Source organism: Accipiter gentilis, chromosome 2 (genome assembly GCF_929443795.1).
Source record: "Accipiter gentilis chromosome 2, bAccGen1.1, whole genome shotgun sequence".
NCBI lineage: Eukaryota > Metazoa > Chordata > Aves > Accipitriformes > Accipitridae > Astur > Astur gentilis.
Genome location: NC_064881.1, coordinates 32,522,326 through 32,550,257, shown reverse-complemented (window position 1 = coordinate 32,550,257; position 27,932 = coordinate 32,522,326). Strand labels below are relative to the sequence as shown.

At 41.1% G+C, this 27,932-nt stretch overlaps 1 protein-coding gene across 4 annotated transcripts; it reads left to right on the top strand.

Annotated features, from left to right (window-relative positions):
* Nucleotides 1-167: 167 nt before the first annotated feature.
* On the top strand, nt 168-27,660 carry AZIN1 (antizyme inhibitor 1). Of its 4 annotated transcripts, none has more exons than XM_049818110.1 (12): nt 168-475; nt 6,351-6,488; nt 14,387-14,584; nt 16,684-16,857; nt 17,142-17,314; nt 20,825-20,959; nt 22,691-22,772; nt 23,897-23,971; nt 25,066-25,231; nt 25,823-25,941; nt 26,118-26,332; nt 26,988-27,660. In XM_049818110.1, the coding sequence occupies exons 3-12, from the start codon at nt 14,483-14,485 to the stop codon at nt 27,097-27,099; spliced, it is 1,353 nt and encodes a 450-aa protein (XP_049674067.1). In that variant the 5' UTR covers nt 168-475; nt 6,351-6,488; nt 14,387-14,482; the 3' UTR covers nt 27,100-27,660. The 4 variants fall into 4 exon arrangements, with proteins under 4 accessions (XP_049674067.1, XP_049674073.1, XP_049674082.1 ...); XM_049818116.1 differs by lacking the exon at nt 168-475 and adding an exon at nt 892-976; XM_049818125.1 differs by lacking the exons at nt 168-475; nt 6,351-6,488 and adding an exon at nt 15,525-15,695 and having other exon boundaries at nt 14,478-14,584.
* The last annotated feature ends 272 nt before the right edge of the window (nt 27,661-27,932 follow it).

Here is a 27,932-nt window from a genome sequence, read left to right as displayed (position 1 = left end):
CGGCGCTCGCCGCGTGCCCGCCCGGCGCCTCTCGCGCCCCGGCCCGCCGCGGGCGGAGTGGGGGGGGGGGGTAGGGGGGGGTGGTTTCGGCGGCGGCGGCGGCGGCTCCCGCCCCGCGGTGACGCGTGGCGCCGGGTCCCGCCCTCCCCGCCCGCCCTATAAGAGCGCTGCCGGCGGCAGCCCCTTCTCCTCGCCTCGCCGCTCGCCTCGCCGCCCGGTGGCCGCGCTCCCGCCTCCGCCCCCAGCTGCCGCAGCCCCGCGCCCCCGGCCCGCTCCGGCTCTGTCTCTCTCTGCCTGTGCCCTCTCGTCCCGGCGCCGCGCTGCGCTTCCCCCGCCGGTCGCCCCCGCAGCCTATGGCCCTGGAAGGCGCCGCTGCCGCCGCCTGTATTTCTGCTGTAGGTTCCCACATCCCTCTTTAAAAATTCCGCCTAAAAAGAGAAGACGATTTACCAAATCTTTCGGGCCGTTATCTCACGTGAGTACCGGTGCCGGGGGCCCTGGCGCCCCTGGCCTCCCCGCCGGGCCGGGGCTCGCGTCCGTGGGGGAGGCGGCGGGCGGGTGGGAGGGAAGCGGCGACGCCCACCCCGAGCTCCGGAGCGGGCCGGGGCGTCCCCTGACACCGGCGGCGGGAGGGAGTGGAAGGAGCTCTCCCCTCCCCGGGGTCTGGGGCTTGGTGGCGGTTGGGGGGGGAGGGGGGAGGAAGGCCCTTGTTCCTCCCCCACCCACCCACCCACCCCCCCCGGTGGAAGGAGGGGAAGGGGAGCGGTGGCCGCGGCACCCGAGAAGGGCGGAGGGGCGCCTGGCGGCCGGCACCGCCGCCAGCCGCCGTGGCGGTGCTGGGCGGGGAGGGGGATGGGGCCGGTTCCTCCCGCTGCCCTTTCTCCGCCCGGCGGCGTGGGGCGAGACCGGCTGCCACCGGCGGCGGCAGATGGAGAGCGGCGGGATGAGTCAGAGCCGAAGCTCCCCCTCCTCCCCGGTGCGCAGCGAGGCGCCGGGCGATGCGGGGCCGCCACCCGGGGGGGGGCGAGCGGGCGGGCGCCGGGGCCCCCCGCGCCCCGGCGGGCGGAGGGGGTCAGCGGCCGCCACGCTAACATGGCGGACAGCCCTGCGTGTGGGAGGCGGCGAGGCGGGAGGGGGAGGCCGGGGACCGGGGCGAGGGCTGCGCCGTGGCCGCCGTTCCCCCCTTTCCCCCGACCCCGCAGGGCGCGGGAGGGCGGCGGGGCCGCCGGCTCCGCGGGGAGCGGGGGCTCGGCGGCCGCCCTAACATGGCGGATTCCTGCGGAGGGGGGCTGTGTGGTGTCTTCCCCTTCAGCAGCCGGGGCAGTGCCCCGCGGCGGGAGACCCGTTCCCGCCGGGCGCTGCTGCCTCTCGCAGCGCGCCCCTTCCGGGGGAGGCGGCGGGGGGCGTCCTCGCCCGGACCCCTCAAGGAGAGCGGCCGCCCCAGACAGAGCCCGCCGTGCCGTCCCCTCGCCCTGTGGCAGCCGCCCGCGCTCGGGATCACTGGCTCCCGCGGCAGGTCTCGGCGGGTCCCTTCCCCTCGGGTGCACCCGCACGCAGGCAGCTCCGTCGGGCCCCGGGGGAGCAGCTGTGTGACACGCTTCGAGGCTGGGCTGGCTGGCGGGGGGCAGAGAGGCTGGAGAAGTGCTGGTGGCGTGGCCGTGGCGTCTCTCCTCGCTTGCTTCTCAGAGGCCATGTTGTGCGTCTGTAACAGTGACTATCCATCCGGGCTTCCACTGTCACGCTCCTCTTTCCCCCTCACCTGAGCTGTGCCTGGGGGCGCCTGCACAAGGCCTCACCCCGTTCCCCTTGGCACGGTGGACATGGGGGCACGCCAAGGAGCAGGGCGGCGGCGCAAGCTGTCAGGGCACCGCACAAGTTGTAAGGGCATTGCACAAGTGATGCTTTCCGGGATGAGTGCTGGGATGACGGGGCAAATAGCCTTCGCACAGAGGGGCTGGGGGGGCCTCCAGCATATGGGAAGTGGAGCCCTTGACTCCTGTTAGCAGCCTCCTCCCTTTGCCAGTGGCGTTTGCTGGTCATCTCAAGGACGCACATTTTCCCTCTCCCCTTGGTCAGTCTGTTAGTGTAGCAGCAGGGGGTTTGGAGCCACCAGTCCTTCTGGAAGTCTCTTGGTTGAGCCTCAAACTCCTTGGCTTGGCTGCCTCCGCCAGTACTTGTGGTCCAGTCGGCCACTGCTGCACTGGTGGCTTTCGGAAAGTACGGAGAAGAGGGTCCAGTCGCTGCTCAGCTGCCAGCTGGGTGCGTGTGTGTAAAGCACGTGCAGCTGGCTGTCAGGGTATCCTCTGTGTGTGTGTGTGCTTGCTGTGGTGCCATTCCCTGTTTGGTGGGAGGTCAGCGGAGGTGCCCGCTCCTGGTTGTAAGGGAGCTGGAAGTACAGTGTGGGAGTGGGGGGCTCATGCCTACGTAATGGAGATGGTGCAAACGCAGGAACATGAGGCAGTGTTATGGCTTGTTACTAGACAGCACTGCAGGTCTTCTCCATTTGGCAGTCTGGGCTCGTTCAGAGCCCAAGAAGATGCCTATCTGTGCTGGGGGGACCCCAGTTGTGGTGAAGAGGGAAGTAAGTGAGCTTAAATCTTCTTTTGAGTCTTTCTGAAGTGCCTCTCCTGCAGTGCAAAATCCTGCACAGCCGACATGTGCCAGTAGGCAGGAGAAGCGCTGCGTTTCAGACCTCTGCAGCAGTCTCCGGTGACTGAGCAGGATTTGATTGTGTAGTCCCAGTCGAATATAGCCGCCCTGAAAGAAAACGCTGCGTGGCGTCCAATAAAGCGGGTTAGACCTGCCAACCCTCCCAGCCAGACACATGGCTGGGTCTCCTGCTTGGCAGTGGGTTGTGGGGGAGAGTGCTGCCCCACTTCTTCTGCCCTCAGCCCAGCTGCTGGATTTTTGGCTCTGAGGATACTGCACTTGCCTGCTATTCTTCCCTGGATAAATGAGGGAGGCAGCAGTGCTGGGGGGGAGGTGGGGGTTGTGAATAATGGTGATGGTAGGAGGGGTTTGTTCCAGTCTGGACTGGTCCAGTCTAGTTCTTTCCTTCCTGTCACCGTGTGAACAATGCTGCTGCTGCCGTGGCTGATGCTTGCGACACGGCAGCCCCCTCCCCGTGTGCTTCAGGCTGTGGTGAGCTCCCTTCCCTGCCTGCTCTGCCTGCTGTAGGCTGAGCCCCCCGCAGCCAGGCAGCCTGCTGCCCCCTGCCCCCGCTGGGCCTTGAGCTGTGGGGGAACGTTATTAAACCCCAGAAAAATAAGGGTCTTCACAAGACTTTGGGAGAGGGCTGGTGTTGTTTGGTGGTGAACAGCAATAGGAATGTTTCTCCCATGGGGACAGTTTTACTGGAGGCAAGAGGCAGGCTTACCACCTTTCTGCACTGCAGCCTGCCCCCAGGCAAACAGCTTGTGCCTCTTGCTGCTCCCGGTGCTAGAAGGCTGGTGCAGGTGTGTCTGCAGCAATGCTGGGCTGTACAGTCTGGAAATGATTCCATCTCTAATTAAAGGAGAGACAGAGTGCTCTGGAAGGGAATTAAGACCGTCCCTTCCTGAAAGGGAGGCTTAATTGTGTAATGGACTAATTTGGGTATAATGGCAAGTTTCAGTTCAAAATGCCGTTGATGTAGCGCAGGAGCGAGAGTGTGGTTGATGGGAGAATTCTGCAGGTACATGTGTTCCCCTCGACCTGCTCTCCCCCAGGTACTGCTTCACCACAACACCCTGGTCCTGATCTGGAAAAGGCCTATTGTAACAGAAGAATAGCTGGGGTTTTTTGTGGACCAGAGTAACTTTGGTGCCTCTGAGTCTCTCAGTTGGTATAAATGTGCAAGGTCATTGTATTGCTAGATTTGTAGGGTTTGGTTCACAGATATTTTAGCACAGGTCACTAAAGGGTTTCTTTTTCAGAAATGGGGAGATGCAGTGGATCATTTTTTTTCAAGGAAAATTAATTGGTGCCGTTTTGTAGTCCTGTCTGTATCAGACATGGGGAGCTGAGGGGGGCCAGTGAGTTGGAAAAAGCCTGGCCCTGACTAGCCTGCTGGCGCTCATAGGGCTTGCTGCAGGGGTGCAGTTGTTCTGCAAAACTATGCACTGCGGACAACTGGTGGTTATTTTGTTCCTCAGGTGAGTGTTACTATTCAGGTATGAAATACAGCATTGCTGGTTGAGCTGCAGTCAAACTTGAGACACCTGCTAGTAGAGTGTACTAACAGATGATATATAAATATGTACATATAGGTGTCACTTGAGTATTAAAAGGCAAAGCTGCTTTGTTGATTGTTCCTGCAACTCAAAGCTCACTGTTTAGCAAAGAATGCTTTTATACCTACTTTAAGACCCTTAAACAATGAACACTTCTTTGTGGCTGATCATGTGCAATTTTTCTAAAACTGGGTTTGTCCATATGGGTTATGGACATCTAATACGCTTCTGCTGCTTAAAATGGTAGTCCTGCTCTGCCACAGTACAGCAAACTAACTCTTTGTCCTGGTTAAAGCTGAACAAAATTACTATGATTTGAAAGGTTCTAATCATACAGTTTTCCTTTCTGAATATTTAATATTGGCAAACCTGCACAAAAGAGGGCAGTCAAACTATTTTCTATAGATTTGTATAGATCCTTCAGATAAATAATTCCCTTTTAAAAGAAATTCTGAAGGGCAATTAGAACTCAGCACAGCTCATAGTTGACTATTGCTACAGAAAATGAACGGTTTTCATTCCAGCTCCATGGGAACTTTCACTGCACACTTCCTTCTTGGGACATGTGAGAATATTTATTGAAACAGTACTCCAGGTGATATTTGTCTGAAGAATGGCTTTTTAAGTTTTGCACTAAAGGTCATGTACTCTCCCTAGAAGCACCTGGTTTTAATGACTTGTTTTGCTGGGAAGGTAAACTTGATTCATAATCACAGGGAAATTTATATGTTTCTTGAGTATAATCAGAACAGCACTAGAAAATAGTGGAGCTACTAGCTAATTTTACAAAAGGAAAGTGTTGCCAGCTTTTAAAACTGTTGTGTGCATCTGAGAACTAAATGTTACTGTCTTCTTGCTTTAGTGGAAGAAGGGGATAAGATTAATTACATTGCATATATATTAATTCTACTAGCAAAATTCCTTAATATCTCAATTAATTTTGAAGCACTGAGGTTTATTTTTAATGTTATGTGCCACTGAATGCTAATTTATATGGTAAAGCTGAAGAGATTGCTCTGTGGAGTTGCTGTGGAACAGTTACCCTCAAGTTGCATTCACTCTGTTAATTCAGTACTTTATAGGGTATACTAGTTTAGTTTCCTAGTAGCAAGAATAAGTGGAAAAATACACTTCAGCAATTTGCTTAACTGTAATGTGGTTGAAAAGATGATCATTTGGGTTAGGTGATTCCTGGAAGCCAGGTTTTTTGTAGTTGGCACATGTAGTCTCATTTAAATAATGAGAGCAGCAAAGATTTATTTTTATAATAGGTTGGTACATCCCATGTTTCATGCCATAGACCACAGTGAATTTGTAGAAACTTCGTTGTATGTTGGGTTTACACATGACCAGTTCTGAACTGTATTTTATTCCATGAAAATTATGGTTCCTTTTAGAAGGAATAACTCTTCAGCAGTGCTGGTTAATATTTCCTTGACTGCTTTTTATGTTCTTTGTACTGTTTTATGTGATTGTTTTACCTTAATTTGAGTAAGCTAGCCTTGTACTTTAAAATGCTGCTTTGGTGTTGTGTGTAATAGCCTTTAAGGGCCAGCTGAAATGTTTCCTCATTCCTGAAGGCAAGCATAAGTTTCTTTTTACTGTCTTGCTCGTCTCTGAATTTGTCTATATGGTGTTCAGTTTCACTATATAAAGCGCTATTTTTCACCCACATGCCATGTTCATTCACAGCAGAGGGAGAAAGAACGTGGCAAGGGAATTCTAAAATAGAAAGGAAGTGGGGAGGGGAAGAATCACAGTAGTTACAGGGTTAAAAACACTTCTGGGAGGGTAGTCCATTATTAAGACTTACTACCCTAAAGCAGGATCATGTAGAGCTCTTTGCCTTTAGTTTTGAAAATCTTCCAGTTCAGGCTATGAAAGATAAGTACAAACAAGCAGTTTCATGTGCCTAATTCATGTGTTTTAGCAGTTCTTCATACATCTGACTTGATCTGGCTCAGAGTTTACATTCACTCTTGAAAACTGGGCATTTTATGTGATTATCAACTTTCATGGTGGGATGTTGCAAACCTTCTTAAAAGCACTACTGGAAAGGCATTTGTTATGTGTTTTAAGATAAAGCTTTTATTTTATTCTGGCTATTAAATTTATTTTTGTATGCATTTTCTCCCACAGGGCAAAATCTCTGATCAAGTTTACAACTATCCAGAGGGCTTAGGAGAAGTGCTTTATAGAGAACAGTTCGACTTCAACGCTGAGCCACCTTGGGAACCTAGCTGATGATAGTAGGGTTCCATCTCCTAACTTGTCCATGTAAGTCTCTTTTCCTTCTCTTTTCATCTGTATGCAGCAGGAGGATAAGCACTTCCAAAAATACAAACAGAGTGTATTGGCTTTTTGATAAACAAGATAACTGTCTTGAGGTAGCTTATCAAAATTTGAAAATAGTGGCATGCATATTATATGGGGCTTTTATTCAAGGGGAGACTATAATTTTTACTTACCTAAAACTTTTCTCAACAGAATTATCTGATGAATTTCTGAAAGACTTAAACATGTGTGAGTAAACTTTGTAAATAGAGTGAGTTTTCTGAATTAGGGCTGTTGGCTGCAGAAATCCTAAAATAAAATGCTGTAACTTCAGTCTCTCAGTGGTAATTCTGACGTCATGAATTGGCACTGCATGACTGTTAACATCAAATTGTGATTTGCCAAGTACTGTGTGATTTCTTAGGGTATTTTATACTGCAATAGTTAAAATTTGCTATTGTAAACAATGCTGATCATGAAGGGTGTGCCTTCCCAAATGCCTCTCTCCATTATTTGTTAATTACTATCCACTTCCACAAATAGATGTAGTTGAGCTACAGCAGAATGTGGAATTCTGTGTTGGATGGAAATTGTGTACCAATTATAAATGCCTTTACATTTTTTAAAAGACAAATAGTTATTAAAGAAAAACAAGACCCATGATGACTGAAAACAAATGAATGCCCATAGCTGATCTTAAGGAGCACAGAAAACTCTGGAATGTGTGTGGTTATCCTGTTCTGTTAACATAAAACAATAGCTTTATGTGGTTTTCACAATAGCCATAAATGTGTTTCTAATATCTCAGTTAAGCTGATTTTATACAGTATTATTTTTTTCCTGTCTAGCTGAAGGCATTTTCGTTTGGCTTGGTACCTATAAATTATATAATGCTTTTTAATGTAAAACTTGAGAATGAGAGTGATTAAATGCATCTAACTGAGCCAGGTGCTTTTTAAAGACCACAAAGAGTCCAAATGCTAGTTGTATTAGTATGTCTCTTAACAAGGTATTTAATGTAGATTACCCTGTTCTTTGAAAATACTGCTGTAAGGGAGGCAGAGGGTGAGTTTGGTTCATCATGATTTCTGGCTTTATCTCCAGAGGTTATAGTCGTTTTGTTTGAAACTTACTGAATTAACCGCATATGTCTGGTTTTATGTAGATGACTGCTCTAGTCAAATGAATACAGTTAACACTGAAAATTCTCTGAATATCACTGTTACTTTGTAGGTGTCACACGATCCTTATAAGCAAAAGATCTGAGAAAATCGTTTCTCTTGTTCAGTTTCTGAGTTTCATCTCACTCTTGTCACACGAGTTCTACCCACATACATTTTGCACTTCCAACAGGAATAAAGTAGTAAAAAGGTAGGAAAGGCAGAATAATTGTTAGGAAGGACAAGTGAATAATATATAAAATTTTAAGATACTGTAAATGCGTTTTAACCCCTAAAACTGTTGTGAAGGAATCTTGGCTTTGAAGGTTTTTTTGAGGAGAAGGCTGTTCTGGTACCTTCATTGAGACTATTCTTTCTCTAACTGGTAGACTCATGTACTGCTGTGGCAAATAGTGCAAGGTATAGCTTGTCCTAGAATGGAAAAGCCACTGCATTTGCTGTATTTGTAGCTGAATGTTCAAATGATCTGTGTGTTTATTTTGAGCTTGGCTCTATTATGTATTCAGTCATAATATACTGTACACAAATATAAGTAGTTCAGCATTGAATGTAGTGGTGATGTGCATAGCAGTAGTCTGCAAGTGTTTGTCAGTAAATCTGTACCTGTTTTGGTGTGCTGAAGCACAGGTAATTGCCTCAAACGCAGCTAAGATGCAAGTTAGCAGCTAACTGGTAGTTTGAGTCCTGTTCAACTTGCAAAGTGATTTAATGGGGAAAAAGGTCAATTGAGCTTTTAAATATAATTATTAATATTATGTTCCACTGGAACTCGAATAACAATCTTCTGTCTGGAGGTGTACTTACATTCCCATTAAACTTGCTTCCTTTTTATAATTCTCTCCCTCCCACTTTTGTCCTTGTATTATACTGGCCAAGGAAGAACTTGGGATTTAGTTCTGTCTTGCTCTTCAAGCTCTGACTTCCTGAGCAGTCTGGCAACTGTGGCCTGAAGTCTTGCTCCTTTTGAAATATGTTCTATTTATTGCCACATCTGGTTGATGGAGGGAATTAGTGATAGAAATCTGATCTGTTAATGAGCCCTGTCTATGCCAAATGGAAGCAGTAGTTATCTGGACTGGCTAGCCTTTAAAGCTTCTCTTGACTTTGTCTAAATGTCAACTGGGTGTTGATCAGGGAACAGGAGAGTTTGGAGTTTGGTGGGCTGGGGGGCAATGGGGAGGCCAAATACTAATATTGACTAAGCAGGTAAGAGAATAGGGTAGGGAAGTAACTGCTTGCACTTCCATGAAAGAGAAGTGCTGGTATGGTTCCATGGAAGTATGCATGCACTTAGAAGAGTACTCATCTTTGTAAGCTTTGCTAGCTTATTGGCTTTGAATAATGTATTCAAACTTCAAGAAAACAGAAGGAGGTTCTTGAAAGCATCATTCCTGTAGAAGAGGTCAGATGGGGCATTATTTTTAGTATCTTGCCCCTTTGCTTGCTTACTTCAGCAGACATGCTCTTGTTACATGGCTTGTTTAACTGTGTTGAATACTCCTGAGAAAGGTAGGATGCAACTAACCTAAGCTGTGCAGGTACTCTGCTATGATTCTCAGTGGATTTGTACCGAGAGGCAACTTGGGTAATGCAAAATGTGCACTGCCATTGTAAATAGACACCTGTTTCAGCATTGCCATCAGTTGGTTAGTGGCTGCATTCAGCTAACTGAACTATAAGGATGTAAGTTGGTGAAGTGGCATCTTGGAATATTTTTTTAAAGATACTCCCATTATAAATAGGTTTTCCTCCACTGAAAACAGAGGTCTTGTGTTTCTACTTTTCTAGTATACCTGTTGTGTACTTAATTGCCAATGTTAATGATAAAATGCTTCTACTTTTTGATCTGTTACCCCTGAAGAACCAGTATTATAAGGAATGTGAGATGAATGTATTTTACCTCTTTATGATTTTTGCATCAGCATAATTGTTAATCTCATAAATATTTATTTTGCTTAATAAGACATGTAGTTGAAAGCATTGGGAGTCCCTTTGGTTTGCAGATACTTTGTTCTTTGCAGAGGAAGTTTTTAATGAAAGAACCAAACCTCAAGGTTTTGGTTTTTTTTTTCACGCCAAACAAGATGTACTTCTGACAATGTAAAGAAAAAAAATTGAAAATTATGTGTTTGTTATGGATGCTTGCATATGACAAGCATGTGTTTACTTAGTCACTTTTCAGAGCATTTTAATTTTCTTCTATTCCAGATGTCTGCATTAATTGCAGTGTTTAAATATGTAAACTTTTATCTTAAAGTTCTTCATCTGGGAAGTCATTGTGTTAAACCCTAAAGAGCCTGAGGATATAAAGGCTTACTTCAAAGAAAATAATTGCATGCCTATGTAGAAGTCTCATACCACTTGACAGCTTTTGTTTGCCCTAAAATATATGCCCTGGAGCATTGTGCAGACTAACATTTCAGGTGGTAAAATGGGTGGTGTTACCACACTAAGTCTGTCAAATCATGACTTGCAGCAAGTCAGCACTTCCAGCAAGGACTGAACTCTGTATTGTAATGATTTATGACTCTTCTTACAGACATAGAAGAAGTCTTAAACTATCCTCTTGATTTCCTTCATTTGATCTTTCACAAATTTTATCGTTGATTCTCCCCCCTCAGGAGGAGGGCTGGGGGCAGTCAGAAAAGAGTAAGGTTATAGCACAATCCCAAATCCTGTTGCAGGTATTAACCCCTTAAAGAAACATTTCTCAAGTATGCACTGTTTGGTGGTGCTGTAGCAGTGCTGGTAGGAATTTCAGTTTTCTCTTTGTAGGTTATTCTTTCTGTCTTGTTCTCAACAAGACTGAAAAGATGTAATTTCTTCCAGAGCAGGAGAAATTGGAGAAGAGAGGAGTAGGCTGTGACTGAGGACAGAAGTTGGTAGGCTAATGTTAGCTTTTTTTACTAGATGAGTTTTGCTAAATGAAAAAGCTTAGTTGTCACAGACATGCTTAGAAAAAGTAATTGCTGTTTAGCAGCCTGGGAGAGGTTATACTAGGTTGTTTATGGTTTGTTGCAAGCTATTCTATTAAGGTTGTACTAGCATGGATTCCTTTTCAAGATGCTTTTGGATGCATGAACTACAAGGGACAGTGTCCGATTTAGGAAATCACCTTGATCAAAGCTAACTTGCCAGATAAGTGTTCTTTCTGTTGTTGTTTTTGGGGAGTTAGTGGTAAAGAGGCCTTCTCCTTCTGTGCTTTACTTAAACTGGTTCTCCCCTTCCTCCCCACAGGATTTCCCCAAAAGTAAAAGGGCAGCTTTTGGAGGAAAGTATTGTTTTACACAGTCTCTGTCTGAAAGCTATAGACAGGACACCCATTAACTATGAAAAAACCCTTTATTTTGAGAGTACTGCAAAATTAGCCTAAACCTACTCCAGTGTAACTCAGGTGAACACCAAGACTCAGAGGAAAAGAAAAAGCTAGGTGGTGTTTAGACCAAGTGAGCTTCTTCATTATATGGGGCGCAAGCAATTAGCCTGCAGGGTGGGTGTGTGTCTGGTGAGTTTAAAAATCTATTCAGTGCTGTGACTGGTTCCACTGAGTGTAGTGAGACCTCCCAGCAGTGCAGATTGGTTGTGTGCGTTCATTGAGAGGAAGGGACTCTTGACCATCTGCATGCTTTAGAGTGTAGAAAATGCCTTATAATAATAACAAACCCCAAACACCGAAACTTTAAAATCTAACTAAGTAGTACCCTTGTATATACAGTAAACCCTTAAAATGCTTTAGTTTTGCCTTCAGGCTTTTTTAACAGGTTTGTACAATATGTCAGGGAATTGTGAGCTTATGATCAGAAACACGGAATTTGTCCAACTTGAATAAACAATAAAAAGAAGCTCAGATGTGAGGCTTCTGCCAGCCCAGTCACTTCTCGTGTGCGTTCAGTTGCAGGTACTTGCAGTATTTACTGGTTGGATGTGAGTGGGGAGGGGGAAAGAGGAATGGGGATCGTGGAAACTGTGCTATGCAGAGTTACTGTGTCAAAATGTTGCAACTGAGTTTTGTTGAACTTTTTCTTAAGTCATGGGACAGATTAGATGCCTTCTAAAAACCATGACAGATTTAGATGCAGCACAAAACTTATTTGAAAATTTTCCTTTAACACACCTCTGTGTCACAAAAGGATTAAAAAGCTTCTGTTTTTTGAATGGTTAACAGATCTGCTACATTTGAATAATCTGCTGAAAATGGAGATTGCTTTGCTCTTGCTATGTTCAGTGATTAGTTTACTTATTCTTCCCTTTGGGTATTATTTTTTTGCAAGAAGATGACTGAAGAGCTATTATTGTAGAAGAAAAGTTTGATGTGTTCATTACACAACCACCAAGTTCCTGAGGATGCATAAAGTATTTTAAAACTCAGCTAAATGTTAGGCTGGTTAAGACATAGTATAAAGAAATGCTAAAAGAATTAAACTCTGCTGTTAGCTTTTTTCCTTCTGATCTTCATGTTTTGAATACTCCAGAACTATATCAAATTTACAGTAAAATGATGGTGCCAGCTTTTCTTTGGGGGGGGCGGGCAGGCAAGGGCAAGGGCAACGGGGCAGGAAAACAAACCCCTTTTTGGTACTCTGCTCCAGGAAATCACAGATGTTTTATGGAGGTGAATGTGTTGAGGACTTTGTGTTAATCAGCTAGCAAATCAAGGATACTGATGAAGTACCTGTTCAGAGGGTGACAGTAGCTACCTAAACGTGACTGTGATGTTCGTGTTTGTTTCACTGATTCCAAGTCAAACTTAGTTCACAAGCTTGTTTTGGTTTTTTGGTTTTTTTGTTCAGTGTTTAGGGAGTTTTAGCTGTTACAAACTTAAACTGAGATGCAACTGACTGAAGGAGTTTTTCCTGGTCATAGTGTCTACCACCTAGTTGTTTATATAATTGTAATTTACTTAAATCCTTACATCAATGTAATAATTATCTTGCTCTTTTGTTATTGTTTTGGATCTTCAGGATTCGCTTAAATAAGCATATGACTCGCTGTATGTCTGAGACAAGTATGTTCTTACCTGGCATACTTTGTCTTTATCATTCAGCTTCTGAATATAACTGAAAATACTTGCTACCACTGAGTTAAATTCACCTGGTAGTAAATACTTCTCTTTAGAAACATAGGTGGCATACTTGAGTTATGCTGAGAGCATACAAAATGCTGCTGGCTCTTTTCCCCATTATTTGGTATAATGACAAGCAGGAGCAACTGCTACTTGGTTGTCTTAGTATTAGCTTGAGCAAAAATAACTTTGTTCGTATGATTAACAATGTTGACTTGTGTTGCAAATTGTGGATTTTTTTTTTGACTGTAGGGAAGTGGTGGAAGAAACATGAGACAGGGTTAATACCATGGCCTTGTGACCATTTGAATCCAAAATTATCATCTTTGCTTTTAGTGTCTTAGTGAAGCATTTTTTTACCTTCAGCTGTAATGTTTCTGGTTTCTATTAATACTTTTAATTAGGAAAATAATTTTGTTATTTTAAAGCCAAGTACAAGTGGCTCTAGAAAGCAACCATCTTTTTTTTTATAAATACTATGCAACTTTTGTTGAGAGATTAAAAAGTCTTGGGTGTTCATGTAAAGGAGGAATCTAGTTAGCTGGCTGGTTTTCATCAGTCTTGTGTTAGTCATAAAGATGACAGTTGAAACAAAGTCTGGTCAGTCGGTTTTTATAAACTAATAAACTGCTTTTAAACAAGACCTACAACTCTAATGGAATGTAAACTGCAGATTGTTGTATTCATCAAGTAAGGCTGATGAAGGTATATAATCAGCTGTTGGTAGTTTTCTGCTGTCTACTGTTTTTTACTTGAGACTGACTATTTAATCCATATTCAAAGACTGTGTATATTTAACAATGTTTTCTGTCTTTGGACTTTGTTCATTCAGATTATCTTTTGGAAAAAAAGTGTCTTTATAAACAACATAAAATTTGCAGTGAAGGTCTGAGGAAAAACAAGATGCAAATAAAGCTAGGCTCTAACTCTTACTTTCTTTTAATACCAGTTCCACGTACTGAGATTAATTGTCATTTTTAAAACTACTTCTAGCTAGTGGCTTCTTTGTGTTAACCTCTATTGAAGTAAAGATTTTTAAATGTTGTAGGTAATCTTAAGAACAGAACAACAAAATAAATGTCTAGTAAATACAATGTGTGAAGGCAATGGTTATAAATAGCATCTAAACAATAGCCAGGATGTTAATACAAATATGTGAATCTAACAAATATAAATTCTAACTTTTAATCAATAAACTACAAGTTTTCTTTAACAAATTCAGAAATGCATTAGACAGTTTTCCAGTTGCATACTTGGTTACTAATGTCATTTAAGATCTGTACTTAAGAATAGCTGAGCTGAGGTGTTTGTACAAGTATGCTACACTTGTAGCATTTTCATAGTTTGCATAAGCTCAACACGGATCAGTGTGCATACAGTCTGGGATTCTTCTCAAGAACAGCCTTGCATCAGTTGTTTCTTACCTGTCTTTAAGTTTTGAAGTATGCAGCTTTTGTTTTATCCTTGGCTCCCGTAGAATTGCTCTCTCCTTATCCCTGGCAAATGGAGAGTGAACAGAGTAGGAAAAAAACCCAACTTTGATTTTTGTAGAGGGGGTGTGTATGTTACTGTTTGTAGAAAGTTCTTACTAATTTCTAAACAGTGGCATAGTATGCTTTGTGCCTCTTTTCCCATTGATTTATATTTTCTTTGTACAGTTTGTTGCATAATTTAAGGACCCGGATATAAGGCTTGGAAGCCCATCCCTTGTGTTTCTTGGTTTATGACTGTCGGCTTTGTGGAATACGGCTGAGATGAAAGGATTTCTTGAGGATGCAAATTACTCCATTGGTCTGTTGGATGAAGGAGCAACTCTTGCAGATGTTATTGACAACTGTATTTATGAACATACTCATGTAAGTTTTTTGTAAGTTTTCCAAATCTTAGGTTTAGTTCTCTAAGTCTTCAAACTAGGTCAAGGTATTTAGCACTGATGAGCTTACAGCTCAGCTTACAGCAACAGAGGAACAGTTGGCTAAAACTCACCTTACAAAGTAGTTTCCTCTTCTAATTCTACTTCTTTGCTGTTTGTTTGCCTCAGGTTGAATGTTGTTGGGGAAATTTGGGCAACAGTTGTTACCTTCTTGAGTGTGGCTAGCAGGAAAGTAGTCTTGCTGCTGTAATTAAATGCAGGTTCCCATCTCATTCTTTCAAGAGATTTTATTATCAGTGGGGTTTAGACCAGGAACCTGAAATTGGGCAAGTGGATATTGCTGAGTTAGAAACATTTTTGTTGTTGTTCTTTCCCTAAAAATATGCCAAAATTTAGACAAATATGTATGCTGAGCCAGTTTAAAGCCATGTTTAACATTTCTGTGGTCGATCACAGTTGTATGGTTATACATCTTCCCGTTACCCTTCTCTCCGTTGGAAACATGGGTATGAGCATTCTGTGAGGTGCTACCTTTTTTCTTTCAAGAAAATAAACTGGTCTAAAGGCTATTAAGGTTTAGCAATCTACTGGAAAGAAACTTAAATAATTCTGTGTATACAATAGTAGTTTTATTGAATAAGGCTTCATTCACTTAGGAAGCAGGAAGATGTTGTAGCCTTTTGTTTTATAGACAAGACTGTAGAAAAAGTAAGCTTTAAAAAAAATACTAAATTTGATTAAGCAAATCCTGTGTCCTTAACATGCCATACCTATGAGTTGTTCACTTTTCCCTTGGTTTATCAGAATTAATGTTCAAATGCAAGTGCTCAACTATAGTACAGCAAATAGCTAAATCCCATGGCCTTCTGAACTCAGGTGTAGGATTCCCAAATCCTGATTCCTAATATTCTTTTTCTGTCTAGCAAATAAATAGGTAAACTACTGGCAACATGTCATGTCTCCAACCACTGGCTGGCTCACAGAGGATAGCTGCCTCCTGCTGCTTTCATTTACTCCTTTAGCTCAAGGGGTAGAGGCCTGTGTCATGGATCTAAAGCTCCAGATCCCATTCCTGCTGGTGACCCGTACAGGGGGTCAGTATGCTTCCACCCGATGGAATTTCTATTTGTGTTTTTTAAACAGAAATAAAGACATTGTATACAATAAGCCACAACATAGTTTCATATCTGCAAAAGTCAAGTGCTAGAATTGACATTTGATGTACAGTCTTAATTCAGATGGATCATATATTTTGTGATGGTCTTTAACTGATAAACAGTAGGCCATTCTTTTACAGGAATTTTACTGACTGCACATTATGAACAAATATAGAATGATCTGTTTGGATTTCAATCCACTACATCCACATCATGACCTGATATGAGAAAGACTATGGTAACAGATGTACAAGGGGGACTGTTAACAGTTTCCAGAAAAGTGTCTGTGCATTTTCTTAAACATTATGTACTTGACTCTGCAACCTTAACACAGAGTTTAGTTCTTAAAATTCTGTTTGAACTCTGTGCTTCACAGATGTGGAGAACAGTCTCAAACTTGACTTCCTGAATTAAAATACTATCAAACAAATTTTTAGTGAAATGAGCTATTAGCTAGATGTTAAAATAATGGTAGAGCATTAGATTTTATTCCTTGTATAATAAGCTATAAATTATGTTGAAACTGGAAGCTTTCAACCCAGTGGATTTTCTTCCTCCAAAAAGTTGCAGTCTTCTGAAAATACAAAGTTGGAAGAGATTTGTAACCTGTTCTGTGTTTTTAGATAAAATCAGCATTTGGCATTTAAGTAGTGTCTTTTTGTTCAGGAATCTGAGAATACTGTCTAAATAGCATTCATAATATCTCTGAAGTGGTAGGTATTCCCTTTGAGTTTTTTTAAAACTAGTTCAAATTGCTAGGTGAAAGTAAAAACTAAAGCATTGTTCATGGTCAAACCTAAAAGTTAGTAGCAGGGTAAAAAAAAAAGTACGTAATTCTTTTAAGACTGTTTCATGGGTTGTTTTTGTTTTGACAACAAACCCACAATTTCAGACATTTTATTTTCTTATTCTTCCTTTTTTTTAGGCTGGAAAAAGAGCATTTTATGTTGGTGATCTTGGAAAGCTGGTAAAGAAGAACATACAATGGCAGAATGTGATGGCACCAATAAAACCATTTTATCCTGTAAGATGCAATTCTACTCCAGGTGTACTCGAAATTTTGGGAACCCTTGGCGTTGGATTTGCATGTTCCAGTAAAGTAAGTTTTTCTTTTCTGTGTATCTGTGTGCCTTTCTTCCATACGTCTGCTGTTTTAAAATCAGCTTTTTGGTATTAAGTGCTATGGTCATAAATAGTATAATTTATATTGCGAACTCCTGTGTAACTGGTTGTTGAAAATCTATACTTCTATGCTAGAAGCAGTGGGTAGTTTTCCTCTTTAGTGTGTTTGACTATTTAGTACAGTACTAGAGCACATCTAAAAAATTCAGTAAAGATACTGCACTGGACTGTGTCAAACTCTGTTATGCTCTTGTTTTTCAGTCTGAAATGGCATTGGTACAAGACCTGGGCATTTCTCCTGAAAACATTATATATACAAATCCTTGCAAGCAAGCTTCTCAGATAAAGTATGCAGCGAAAGCTGGGATAAACATAGTGACTTGTGACAATGATATTGAACTGAAGAAAATTGCACGTAACCATCCAAATGCTAAGTAAGTATCAAAATTCTGGTTTTGCTTTTTATGTGAGGGAAACTTAATTTTGTCTGTGTTCTGGGTTGTTTGAGTTGCAATCAAGGTACATGGCTTCTTTAATACCATTCTATTTTCTCTTTTCTTTGTCTCCTTTGAAGGTAGCTTTTTTGTAACTTTTCCCTTACTGGGTCTTAGCTGTCCTAATATGATAGTAAGGCCCTTGTTTTGGGAAAAATCTTGCATTTTGATTTCATAGGGCAATCTTTATGTAAAGGTTTCAGTGACTGAAGTTCAGAAGTCGGGCACCTCATCATGTGCAAGTACATCTTCCTCCTGCTCTATTGTGGCTTCAGTGTTTTCTTTCAGGGTATTCTGTTTGGATATTAGTGGCTTCAGCTGCAGTCAGGGCTGAGGCTATTGGCAAATGAGCATGTGCATTAAGTCCCATCTAGGCTTTGGGCATGCTCTGCAGGTCTATTAAATACACCTACAGATATTTCCACGCTATTAAGAGTAAGAAATTTGACTCTGGGTCTATTTTAGTCACTTCAGTATAGGCCCAGATGCTTTCTGTAGGGAAGTGATGAAAGCTGATGTTCAGGTTAAAGACAAGAATTTTATTTCTGCCAGTGTATCGTGGTCTCTTTGGACTGATGGGCACTCATGCCATTAAGTCACATCCCTCACATATGAATACTTTGGCTGTGGGCCATACCTTTAAGAAATTTGGAGTCAGAGCTTAAGTGACTGTTACAGTGTTTTCCAGTGATTGATGAGGTATAACTTGCCACCAATGTTATCAGAGCACACTAAGAAACTGAATTCCTGACATCCTTTACAAAGCCCTTGGTTCTAGATAGTCCTTATTAAAGTGTCATGTCTTCTCCCAAAACTGGACATAGTTGTAGAATTGAGAAGACTTTACCAAGTTCAGTAGTCAATATTGCTGTTGCTAGTGAATACACTTAATCCTCACAGAAGCCTCTCAGTGCTTTGTATACTGGAGAGTACTTCTGTGCAAAGAATGCTATGTATGATAAATGTAAAATGCTGGCCTTGACATACTCTGTGCATTTGAAAGCCTTGGCAATGCTAAAGGTGTCTCATGTCATTAGTGTTTTACCAGTTATCACTGGTGTTTTTAATGTTTTGTTAGTTTTTTACATTGATTTATTTCCTTGAGTCTAACAGCCTCTCTTAGAAGATGTTGTCTATGGCAATGTCCACAGCAAGAGAAGGATGCAGGTTTCTCTTGAGCTGGAGAAACTGTAAAATGGGGAGACAAAGTGAAGGAGTTTCATGAGCTAGAGAAAAACAACAAACTCCATCTCAAGGATCCCATAGTCTAATATTTTAAACCAAGTACAAGGAACTCAATTTCTACAAAAGAACTGCAGTTTGCCATCTAAATTTTCTAGAAACCTGATCTCCAGCTCTCCTACTGGGTAGAGATTTGTTTGCTTGTTTTATTAGAATTATCTTACTCGGGTCATTAAAACTTGGATGCTGAAGTGACAACTCTGAATTTTTTTCTTTCTCTTCCTTGGCATAGTTTAAAAAAGCCAAAGCCTTTATATAGCCTTGTTCTTCCTATGTGTGTTTGTTATAGCTAGGTTGTCTTTTTGTAGATGAAGCTAATGATGCTTTGGCTGAGGAAATCCTGCTTAGAAAGCTGTAATTCTTATTTTCTGAAAATTCTTGTAACTTTCTGCACTAAACTCAGTAATGGGTGGGTCTCTCTTTATAATTGAAGTTTCTGCCTTTGGAAGTCTTGGCAATGCAAATGATTGCAAATTTTTTTCGTTAGGAAAGAGGAGAAATGTCAGAAAGGAGTCCTTAGTCTTTCATTTCTTTATACCTTTGGATTTTTCCAGGCAAAGTTCTAACTGCTAAGGTTGCTGGTGTCCTAAGAGTTCTAGCAGAGGCATGGTTGTTATAAGTATTAGTGCTTCCTTAAAAATAAACAAAAAAAAAAACAAACCCCAAACACACACATCATCCTCTAGCCCTGGTCTAACTGGCTGAAACCCAGGAAGAAGAATCCTACTAGATTTCTAGAAACCAGAATTATTATTTTTTAGTGCAAACCATTGAATAAGTGACTTGACTTACTTATAATACTGCCATAACAATTAATCAATGAAATTTAACATTGTATGTTTTTAAGAAATGGTTTTGTCTAAACTTAATGTGAGGTTAGAAACCATAGTATTATGGATTTGAAATTTTTTACATTTTAAAGAGTTTAACTTTTGACAATATTTTGTTATACCTAGCACTTTTTCCAAATGCCTTACAAAATACTGACTACAGATTTCTTGAACAGAATTGTCTGTGCAAGTGGGGAAGCAGGAAATGAGAGGCTAGTCAGAGTTTCTCAGGATGAAGTAGTATAAATTAAAATTAACAAGGCTTTCTGGGCAACTTGTGTGAGAACTTAGGATCTTTTTTTGCTCTTTACAAAATGCATTTTAAACACATCCTGAGACATTTGGAAAGGGCTTTTAGAACTCAAGGTAGCTGTTAGGCTAACATGTATTTTGTAGTGGCTAGGCTAAGTTTTGCTTGTTGCATGTCTTGAACTGTTTCACTTTGAGTGCAGAGCTTCTACCACTTGTTTATGCTTTCCATCTTGGTTAACTGTAGTGTGCTCTGTGCAGTCTGTGTGTATGTCATGACACAACTTCTGTTTAGTTTACCATATGGCTAATTAATTCATCCTTATTGGGGGCTGGGGAGGGGGCAACTTTCTTAGTGGACAGTAGTTTGAATTTGTGAGCTTTGGGGATATACCTCTAGAAGTTTTGATGTGAACATGCCTTTGCCACTCAAGTGTTACTTTGATGTAGAAAACTGTCAATATTGGTACTGCAGTTTGCCAAACCTACCCAGAATGAGGCTTTGACCAGAGGGAGGAAGGTGTTTCGCTGCATGAGACTGTAAGAGGTGGTACTCGTTGCCTCCCTGTTCCACGAGTGCCCTGGAAGAAGGGGCAGGGAATGGACTGACACCCCCACCCCATCCCTGGTCTGTGTCCTCAGCCAGGATGGGAGGTAGAAGGATGTGGCCAGGGTGTGCTTTCAATGTGTCAGCCTGGTGTTGTCCAGATGCTGAGTTTAACCAAATCTGATATGTGACTGACTAAAGGGGAATCTCCATGCTCTCCTCTTGGCTAGAAAGGAGGACAGAGATGGGAAAAGCATGTTACAGTCTTAATGGTTTTATGAGGAATTATACTTTATGAGAAGGTAACATTCTCTTTTATTACAGCACTCAACAGACTCTTGCTGCTACAAAAGAGTCTTAGTTGCTGCATTTCGAAATCCCTTGTCCTTGTTGGCTCCATGTTTTAGCCCCTAATTGCTAGTTTTTTCTCTGTACAGGATTGTTTTTATTAGGTTCACTTGACTCATCCATCGATGGAGCTGGAGTACTGACAACATAATCAACACACTTCTGACAGTCTTCAGGCTTCACATGTGCTGATGATGTAAACCAACTGCCCCAATCATCTTCCCCTTCTCTTAGGCTCTTACTGCACATTGCCACAGAAGACATTACTGCTGATGAGGAGATGAATATGAAGTTTGGCACCACCCTGAAGAACTGTAGGCACCTCATGGAATGTGCTAAGGAGTTGGGAGTCCAAATAGTTGGTGTCAAGTGAGTAACTTTATTGTTCTCTGCTGGCTGAGCAGATGTTTGTATGATGTACTCAAGACGTAGAATACGAAATAATTTTTCCCTCCCCCCTTTGGCAGTATTTTACAGGGTTTAAAAAAAAACTTTTCAGATCATGAGTTTCTGCTTGCAAGCAAAGTAACTATTAGACATCAAAACAATTTGAAATAAAGTATCAGAAATCCTTCTGTCAGCATAAAAGCAAAGTTTAGAAGCCTCTCCTATTTTCTAGCTGTACTTTTGAACTTCCGTGTTAACTTGATTTGTATTTTTCCAGCATAACAGAAGTGCTAGTATAACATGGAACAGCTTGGACAGACTTTGAACAAGATGAACGTGGGGTGGATTTTATAAGAGTTAGGTCCTTATGTCACTCTTTGATCATATCAAGACAAACTACTTGGATAAGCTTTTGACTTGCAGATGGCAAGAATGAATCCTACTGTTCTGAGAGCTTCTAAATGATCTGTAGTGTTTTAATTTGAAGTTTGAGAAAGATTTTACTATATGGAAGAAAAATGCATGCACAACTTTTTTCTGTCTACCTTTAGCTACTAAGGTATCACATGCTCATGAATGTTTTAAGACAGCAACCAAACAAGTAGAAGAGGGTGGGTAATCAAGACAATAAAAAGTATTTAAAATGGAAGCCAGATTTTGAGGATTTAAACCACAATTGTTCTGATGTAAATATGTTTGAAATTGATGTTAAAGTATAAACATACTATAATATTTACAAATGACAAATATATTTAAAAATTAGATGATACTACTGAGAAAATATACCTCATAAATGTCTAAAGTAACTTTAACAAAAATCACATGGCTTTTGTGCATTTTCTTTATTAAAAAAATAAAAAAATCCACATGTGGGTTCATGCAAGTAAGTCTAAAAAGTGACCTTTGCCTCAAAATGGTATTCCTTAAAGGAGTAGAGAGTGTCATGGCTCAGATGGGTTTGTATATGGTCTGTCCAGAACCAGCATACCATACTAGTCTTCAGGAAGCTCATGGAAATGTTGGTGCCCATTTTAGCACCTCAGTTACTAACAGTATTATGGTAGTACTTAAACCTTTTGGACAAGGAACCAGAGGGGATTCAGGAGTCTGTGGGAGGCATCAGTACTTCTCTGCCTCTGATGACCTGTTCACCAGCCTGTTTGGCCTTGCTGTGAAACTAGGACCTGGCCTGGGGTGAAGAGGCTTCAGAACAGGTTGGCAGTGGGACACACCTCTCCTCACCCTCTCCCAAATGTTGGAGAGAGTAGATAGTGTGCACAGTACAGCCTTAGCTTTGAGAAGAGAACTGGATGGCCCAGAAGAGAGGGTATACTGGTGAGGCAATACAGAGCAGGTTAAGAGAGGAGAGACTGTATACAGGTACTGTTAGCACTGGCACCCACTGAAAAACAAATTTTAACCACTTTGATAGTGAAGACTGAAAGGTTCAGTAAATCTGGTGTTATTTCTTAAAGAAGAGAATATTGTAGGAGATTCTTAGCATGAAGAGCAAGACAGGTCTCAAGTACAAATCCAGTGGCATAGAAGGCAATCTTCTGAGCTTATTCTTTGCACAGTTGCTGTATTAGGCAAGGTTGTCTTGACCCACTTGGGAATAAATTGCCTCCATTGCTGTTTTAGATGGTGAAACAGTTTGCTTGGTCTGAAAGCTGCCATGGTTCAGTGTATTAACTGCATTTTTATTCTTTTCAGATTTCATGTTTCAGGCTCTTGCAAGGACCTGCAAACGTACATTCATGCTATATCTGATGCTCGGTGTGTGTTTGACATGGCTGTAAGTAGATACGTATACACACGTGCAATTGCTACAGCAGAGGATCCATTCTGTTCTAATCATATGAACAAGCCAACTACATTTTTTCCAAAATATATCCATGTAGGAAATGGAACTTTTGGTAAGGGACTAAATACTCCATTGTGAGACGTGGTTGAGGTAAAACAAACTTCATAATCCTAATTGTGGACAAAGGTTAATGAATGCTGTCCCAGTGACAGGCAATAGCCTTGTATGCTATTTTCAAATAATAAATTCGTTTCCCACTTTTGGTAAAGGCTTTTTGAAATTCAAATCTGTTCTGCAAATACACTGCTGACATTTTTAAGTTACATTAAAATATTAAGCATTTGTATGCTGGTTTTTTTGTGATATAACCACTAATTTGGTGCATGTGATTTCTGAGGCTAATAATAACTAAGCATCGTAAGAAATAAAGGTGTTATGTTGTGGGGGGATATCCAAATTTGGACAAAGAGGAATGGATTTGTTGGATGCTTCAGATGACTCTGAGTTTCACACGTTCTTCTATGTGTATTTCTTATAGTGCAAAATTCAAAAATACCTTCTCTGAACATCTGTCTTCCTGTAAATGAGAAGGTTATAAACTAAATAGAGAAGACTGTAAGTCTTTTTACTCTTACTGCTGCAGTTAGTGCAATAGCTGTGACTGGTAACACATGGAGGACAGCAGAACTAAAGTTCTCACTGATCGTTGTGCAAATTTATTGTAGCAGTCTTGTCACGTAAGCACTGTCCAAAAGATGTGCATTACACATCTGTAAATTACTAAAACTTTCTTTTGTCAAAATGTACCACCTTGTTCAACAAATACTGTCTGAATATAACAAATGCCACGAGATGGGAGTTGATGTTGCTGTGGAACTTCTAAATGAGAATTGTGTAGCCAGCCTCTGTTGACATCCCAATGCTATTACTACTAGGTTTAATGGAACTATAATTTTACAATGCCTTTACTCCATCGCTAGGCATACTCTGCTAAATATGCTCAAAAGTATAAGTACACAGAAAACAACCACAGTAAGGATCAACAAAAAAAAAAACCAAAACATTTTTACAGTTACAGTTGTCCGTGTACTTATGTTCTGCCTATGCATTTTTAGGAAGAATTTGGCTTTAAGATGAACATGTTGGATATTGGTGGGGGCTTCACAGGTTCAGAACTTCAGCTGGAAGAGGTATGCAATATACTGAAAGTTGAAACTCTTAATTTTTATTTAGAAAGTTGAAGTGGTTAACCCTTCAAACTCAACTAACATTGATAGCTGAAACCTATTCTAAATTCCATGTTAGACTGTAATTGATAAGATCCAAATAATTGGGTTTATATTCTTATCATGGGTAGTATAATCAGTCCTTGGAGGTGATCATTATTTCTTTTTAATCCTGTTCATATTGGGTGAATGCTGACTTAAGCATATCACAGGTTAAACTACTATGCTAAGCCACCTTAACAATAGTAATTCAATTTTTTGGGGTGGTTGACTGTTGTTGTCCAACTGGTTACTGTATGGCATGGTTTGGGCCAGGATTGCTTAGCATGCTTTGGATCATAAGCCATAGTGCTACTCTAAGAAAGTTTCTGGTGCTTTGCTTTAGAACTGAAGACTAAAGGTCTTGCTTTTATCTTTGCTTTGTCTAGCCTTTTATTTGGCCTAAATAGGATCTTTAGTATGCAGTGGCACATAGAATAACCTGTTTATGCTATTATGTTGTCCTAAAGGCAAACTCCTTGAATGTAGGACAGTGTAAGTGATTCAGTGAAAAGTTGCTAAGACCAATCTGGGCTTTTCTTAGTTCTAACTGTTCTGTTACTTGTCCAGAATACTTGTTAATCTTCAAATATCTGGCATAAGATTTGAGCATCAGTATTAAATAATTTTGTTTCTAATACAACAATACTCAGAACTGATCACAAAAAGGTACTTTCCTTGTTCTTCTGGGTTCGTATGTAATTTTACATTATCTGTTGTGCTGGACAAACTTTGAAATGACTTGTGCAATCTTGAGTGTACTACAACTTGAGCTTTGGCTGGGAGGGGGGACTGTATAGTACTCAGATTCATAGTACTCAATCTTCAGTGTTCAGCAGAATGACCTATTAAATGCTTCTGTAAATTTTGGACCTCTGGTAAGGGCACTTCTCAGAATAGAGGAACAGAGTAAGCTTTTGGTATGCTCATTAGAACTGTTGCTGGCTGAAAGTATGTGTGTATCTGATACATACATAAGCTGAGTTTCCTTGGTCTTACATCTGACTTCAATTTCCTAGGTTAATCATGTCATCAGGCCGTTGCTGGATGTCTACTTTCCTAAGGAATCTGGTGTTAATGTGATCGCAGAGCCTGGATGTTACTATGTTTCATCTGCATTTACTCTAGCAGTTAACATCATTGCAAAGAAGACTGTTGAGTATGATAAACTTCTTCCTTCTGGAGGTAAGGGTCATATTCATCTTTTACCCATTATGGATCAATACAGATAACTGCCCACTCTTAGTCAGGATGGACTAGTTGGTCTCGGCATATATTTAACACATTCCCTTATGCTTCCACTGTAATCCACCTTTGGGGTTCTGACCGTATGTTATCTGTGTATCTTACTTTGTTATGTTGTGTCACCACTTCTTACTAGGTTTCCTTCCTAGGTTACATGTTTGCTTACTAGGTTTGACTTCTCAATGGTTAAACCTATATTGGGTGCTTTACAGAAGGTGTGCTAGAAGCTTCTGTATTATAAGAGCATAGAAAAATGTATCGTAGAGCAAGCTGCTTCTCTGCTAAAGTAGAAATTGGATTTATATTTTTAACAGTGATTATTACTGAAAGTATTAATTTTATTACGCCTCACACTTAATGTTACAACTGAATTTATAATCTGGTCTCATACAGATTACTCTGCTCGTAATTCTCCCATTCCAGTATATATGGAACCTCCTTGTCAGGAGAAAGCAGTTGACTTAAGTTAGATTGCAAAAGGACTACTTATGACAAAAAATGCATGCAAGACAACTTCTTTTTTACTTCCAGTGGAGCAAACCAGGAATGATGATGAACCAGTATTTACATATTACATAAATGATGGTGTTTATGGTTCTTTTGCAAGTAAATTGTCTGAGAAACTGAATACTATCCCAGAGGTTCACAAGGTGAGTCCTCCTATATTCTTCAGAGATAGTCCTTACTATCCTTATATTTTTAATACAGATTTAAGACTTCATATGTATATAATTATGTATTGTTTATAAAATTATCCTTATGTATATTTGAAAGTTTTCTGATTCAATAAACTGAAGCCTGAATTACCTGGATCATTTCCACATAGAAATACAAGGAAGATGAGCCTCTGTTTGCAAGCAGCCTTTGGGGTCCATCCTGTGATGAGCTTGATCAAATTGTGGAAAACTGTCTTCTTCCCGAGTTGAGCGTTGGAGATTGGCTGATCTTTGATAATATGGGTTCTGGTACCTTAGGTGAACAGTCTACCTTTAACGACTATCAGAGGCCACTGATTTACTACATGATGTCTTTCAGTGACTGGTAAGAAAATTCTTTTGGTCGTGGCAAGGTTGTTTTCAGTTCCTTCAAGAGTGTACACTCACAGCCAAATATAAATTATATTTGGCAAATACCGGAAGGTGTAACTGAGTGCAAGAATGTGCCTTTTTAGTTTTCTGGGTTTGATTTGTTTTGGTTTGTTTTTTTTAAAAAAACAACTGTTGTCTGACTTTTGCTAAGACTAAACTGAGAACTGTGATAAAATGCCTACTTTGTTCTGAGGTTGACAAAGGAAAGCAAAATACCTAATGTTGACTGTGAGTTCAGTGGTAGTTGTAAAGCCTTTTACTGTTTGATGTCAACCTTTGAGCTTTCCTAATACTAGTAATTGGAACTTACATACAATGTTATCACCATTGTTGTAGGCAGGAAGGGCAGTAACGCTGTCGTGGTGATGGTGGGACCTGGGTTACATGTTCCAATACCAAGGCAGCCAGGACCCTGCACTTCTGCCAGTGGAGAGTCACGGCCTCTCTGTGTCTGCCAAGTACTTGAGTAGCTGATTCTCCCTTCTGCTGATGCTGGGGCCAGCCTATCCAGGGACAGTAGACTTCAAATACTATATTCAAGGCTGGTTTCTGATGTGAAATTGTACATGAAAACACCTTATTACAACTCTCACCCTTTTCTGCTGCAGGGATGAGATGCAAGATGCTGGAATTGCTTCAGACACATTGATGAAGAACTTCTTCTTTGTGCCTTCTTGCATTCAGCTGAGCCCAGAAGACCGCTTTTCCACTGCAGCTTAAACAGGCATTAACGCTTAATTTAGACCTGCAGTTGCAAGTCTGTAGTTTGTCTGGTCAACATTCCAGTGTGGAAGAAATGGAACAATCTTGAATTCAATTCATTCTCTTCAAAACTTGAAAAAATAGTAATAGCTAATGGGGACCAGGCAAAACGAGCTACAGCTACAATTCACTGGGGGGTGGGAGGGTTAGATAATGGTGTCCAAATTTAAAATCAAGTTCATTCAACCCCTGAGCGTTTAAATATGCAACAAAATGGATGACTTAGTGGAGATGGAAACCCATCACTTGGGTTCTTCAACAGTTTACATACAAGTACACAGTTTTTATACTAAGGATTCCTGTTAGAAAAGTCTTGTAAAGTTATTGTCTTTCGCCCAGATATATCAAATGTCAGTGGGAGACCAGTGTGACTTCATTAGATGTTTAGTGTATTTAGAATGTGTAAATTTGTGCTTTGAACTGTAGTTTAATAAATGTAAAATTGCATCATAGTATTTGTTGTATTTGACCCTTGATGTATCCCTTGTATGATTGCAATAAAACTTTGTGTAGATTTTACTGTTTTTCAGGTTAACTTTGGGAGGGGCTAGGCAGAAGAGGTAGCTATAAAATAGATGTATACATGATTGTTTTGAGAAGCCTTCTTTTCTCTAGCCCATTATTTCAGCTTTGTATTAAACCATAAAAAAAAAAATTAAGATTGATAAACCTGTATGAAGTGAAAGTCATATAAGTTCCTGGAAAGCTAAAAAGGCAATTTGTGGTGTGTTTTTTAGATATGATCTTAGATTCAGTTCTTAACACCAACCAGCAAACCTGCAATAGATAGA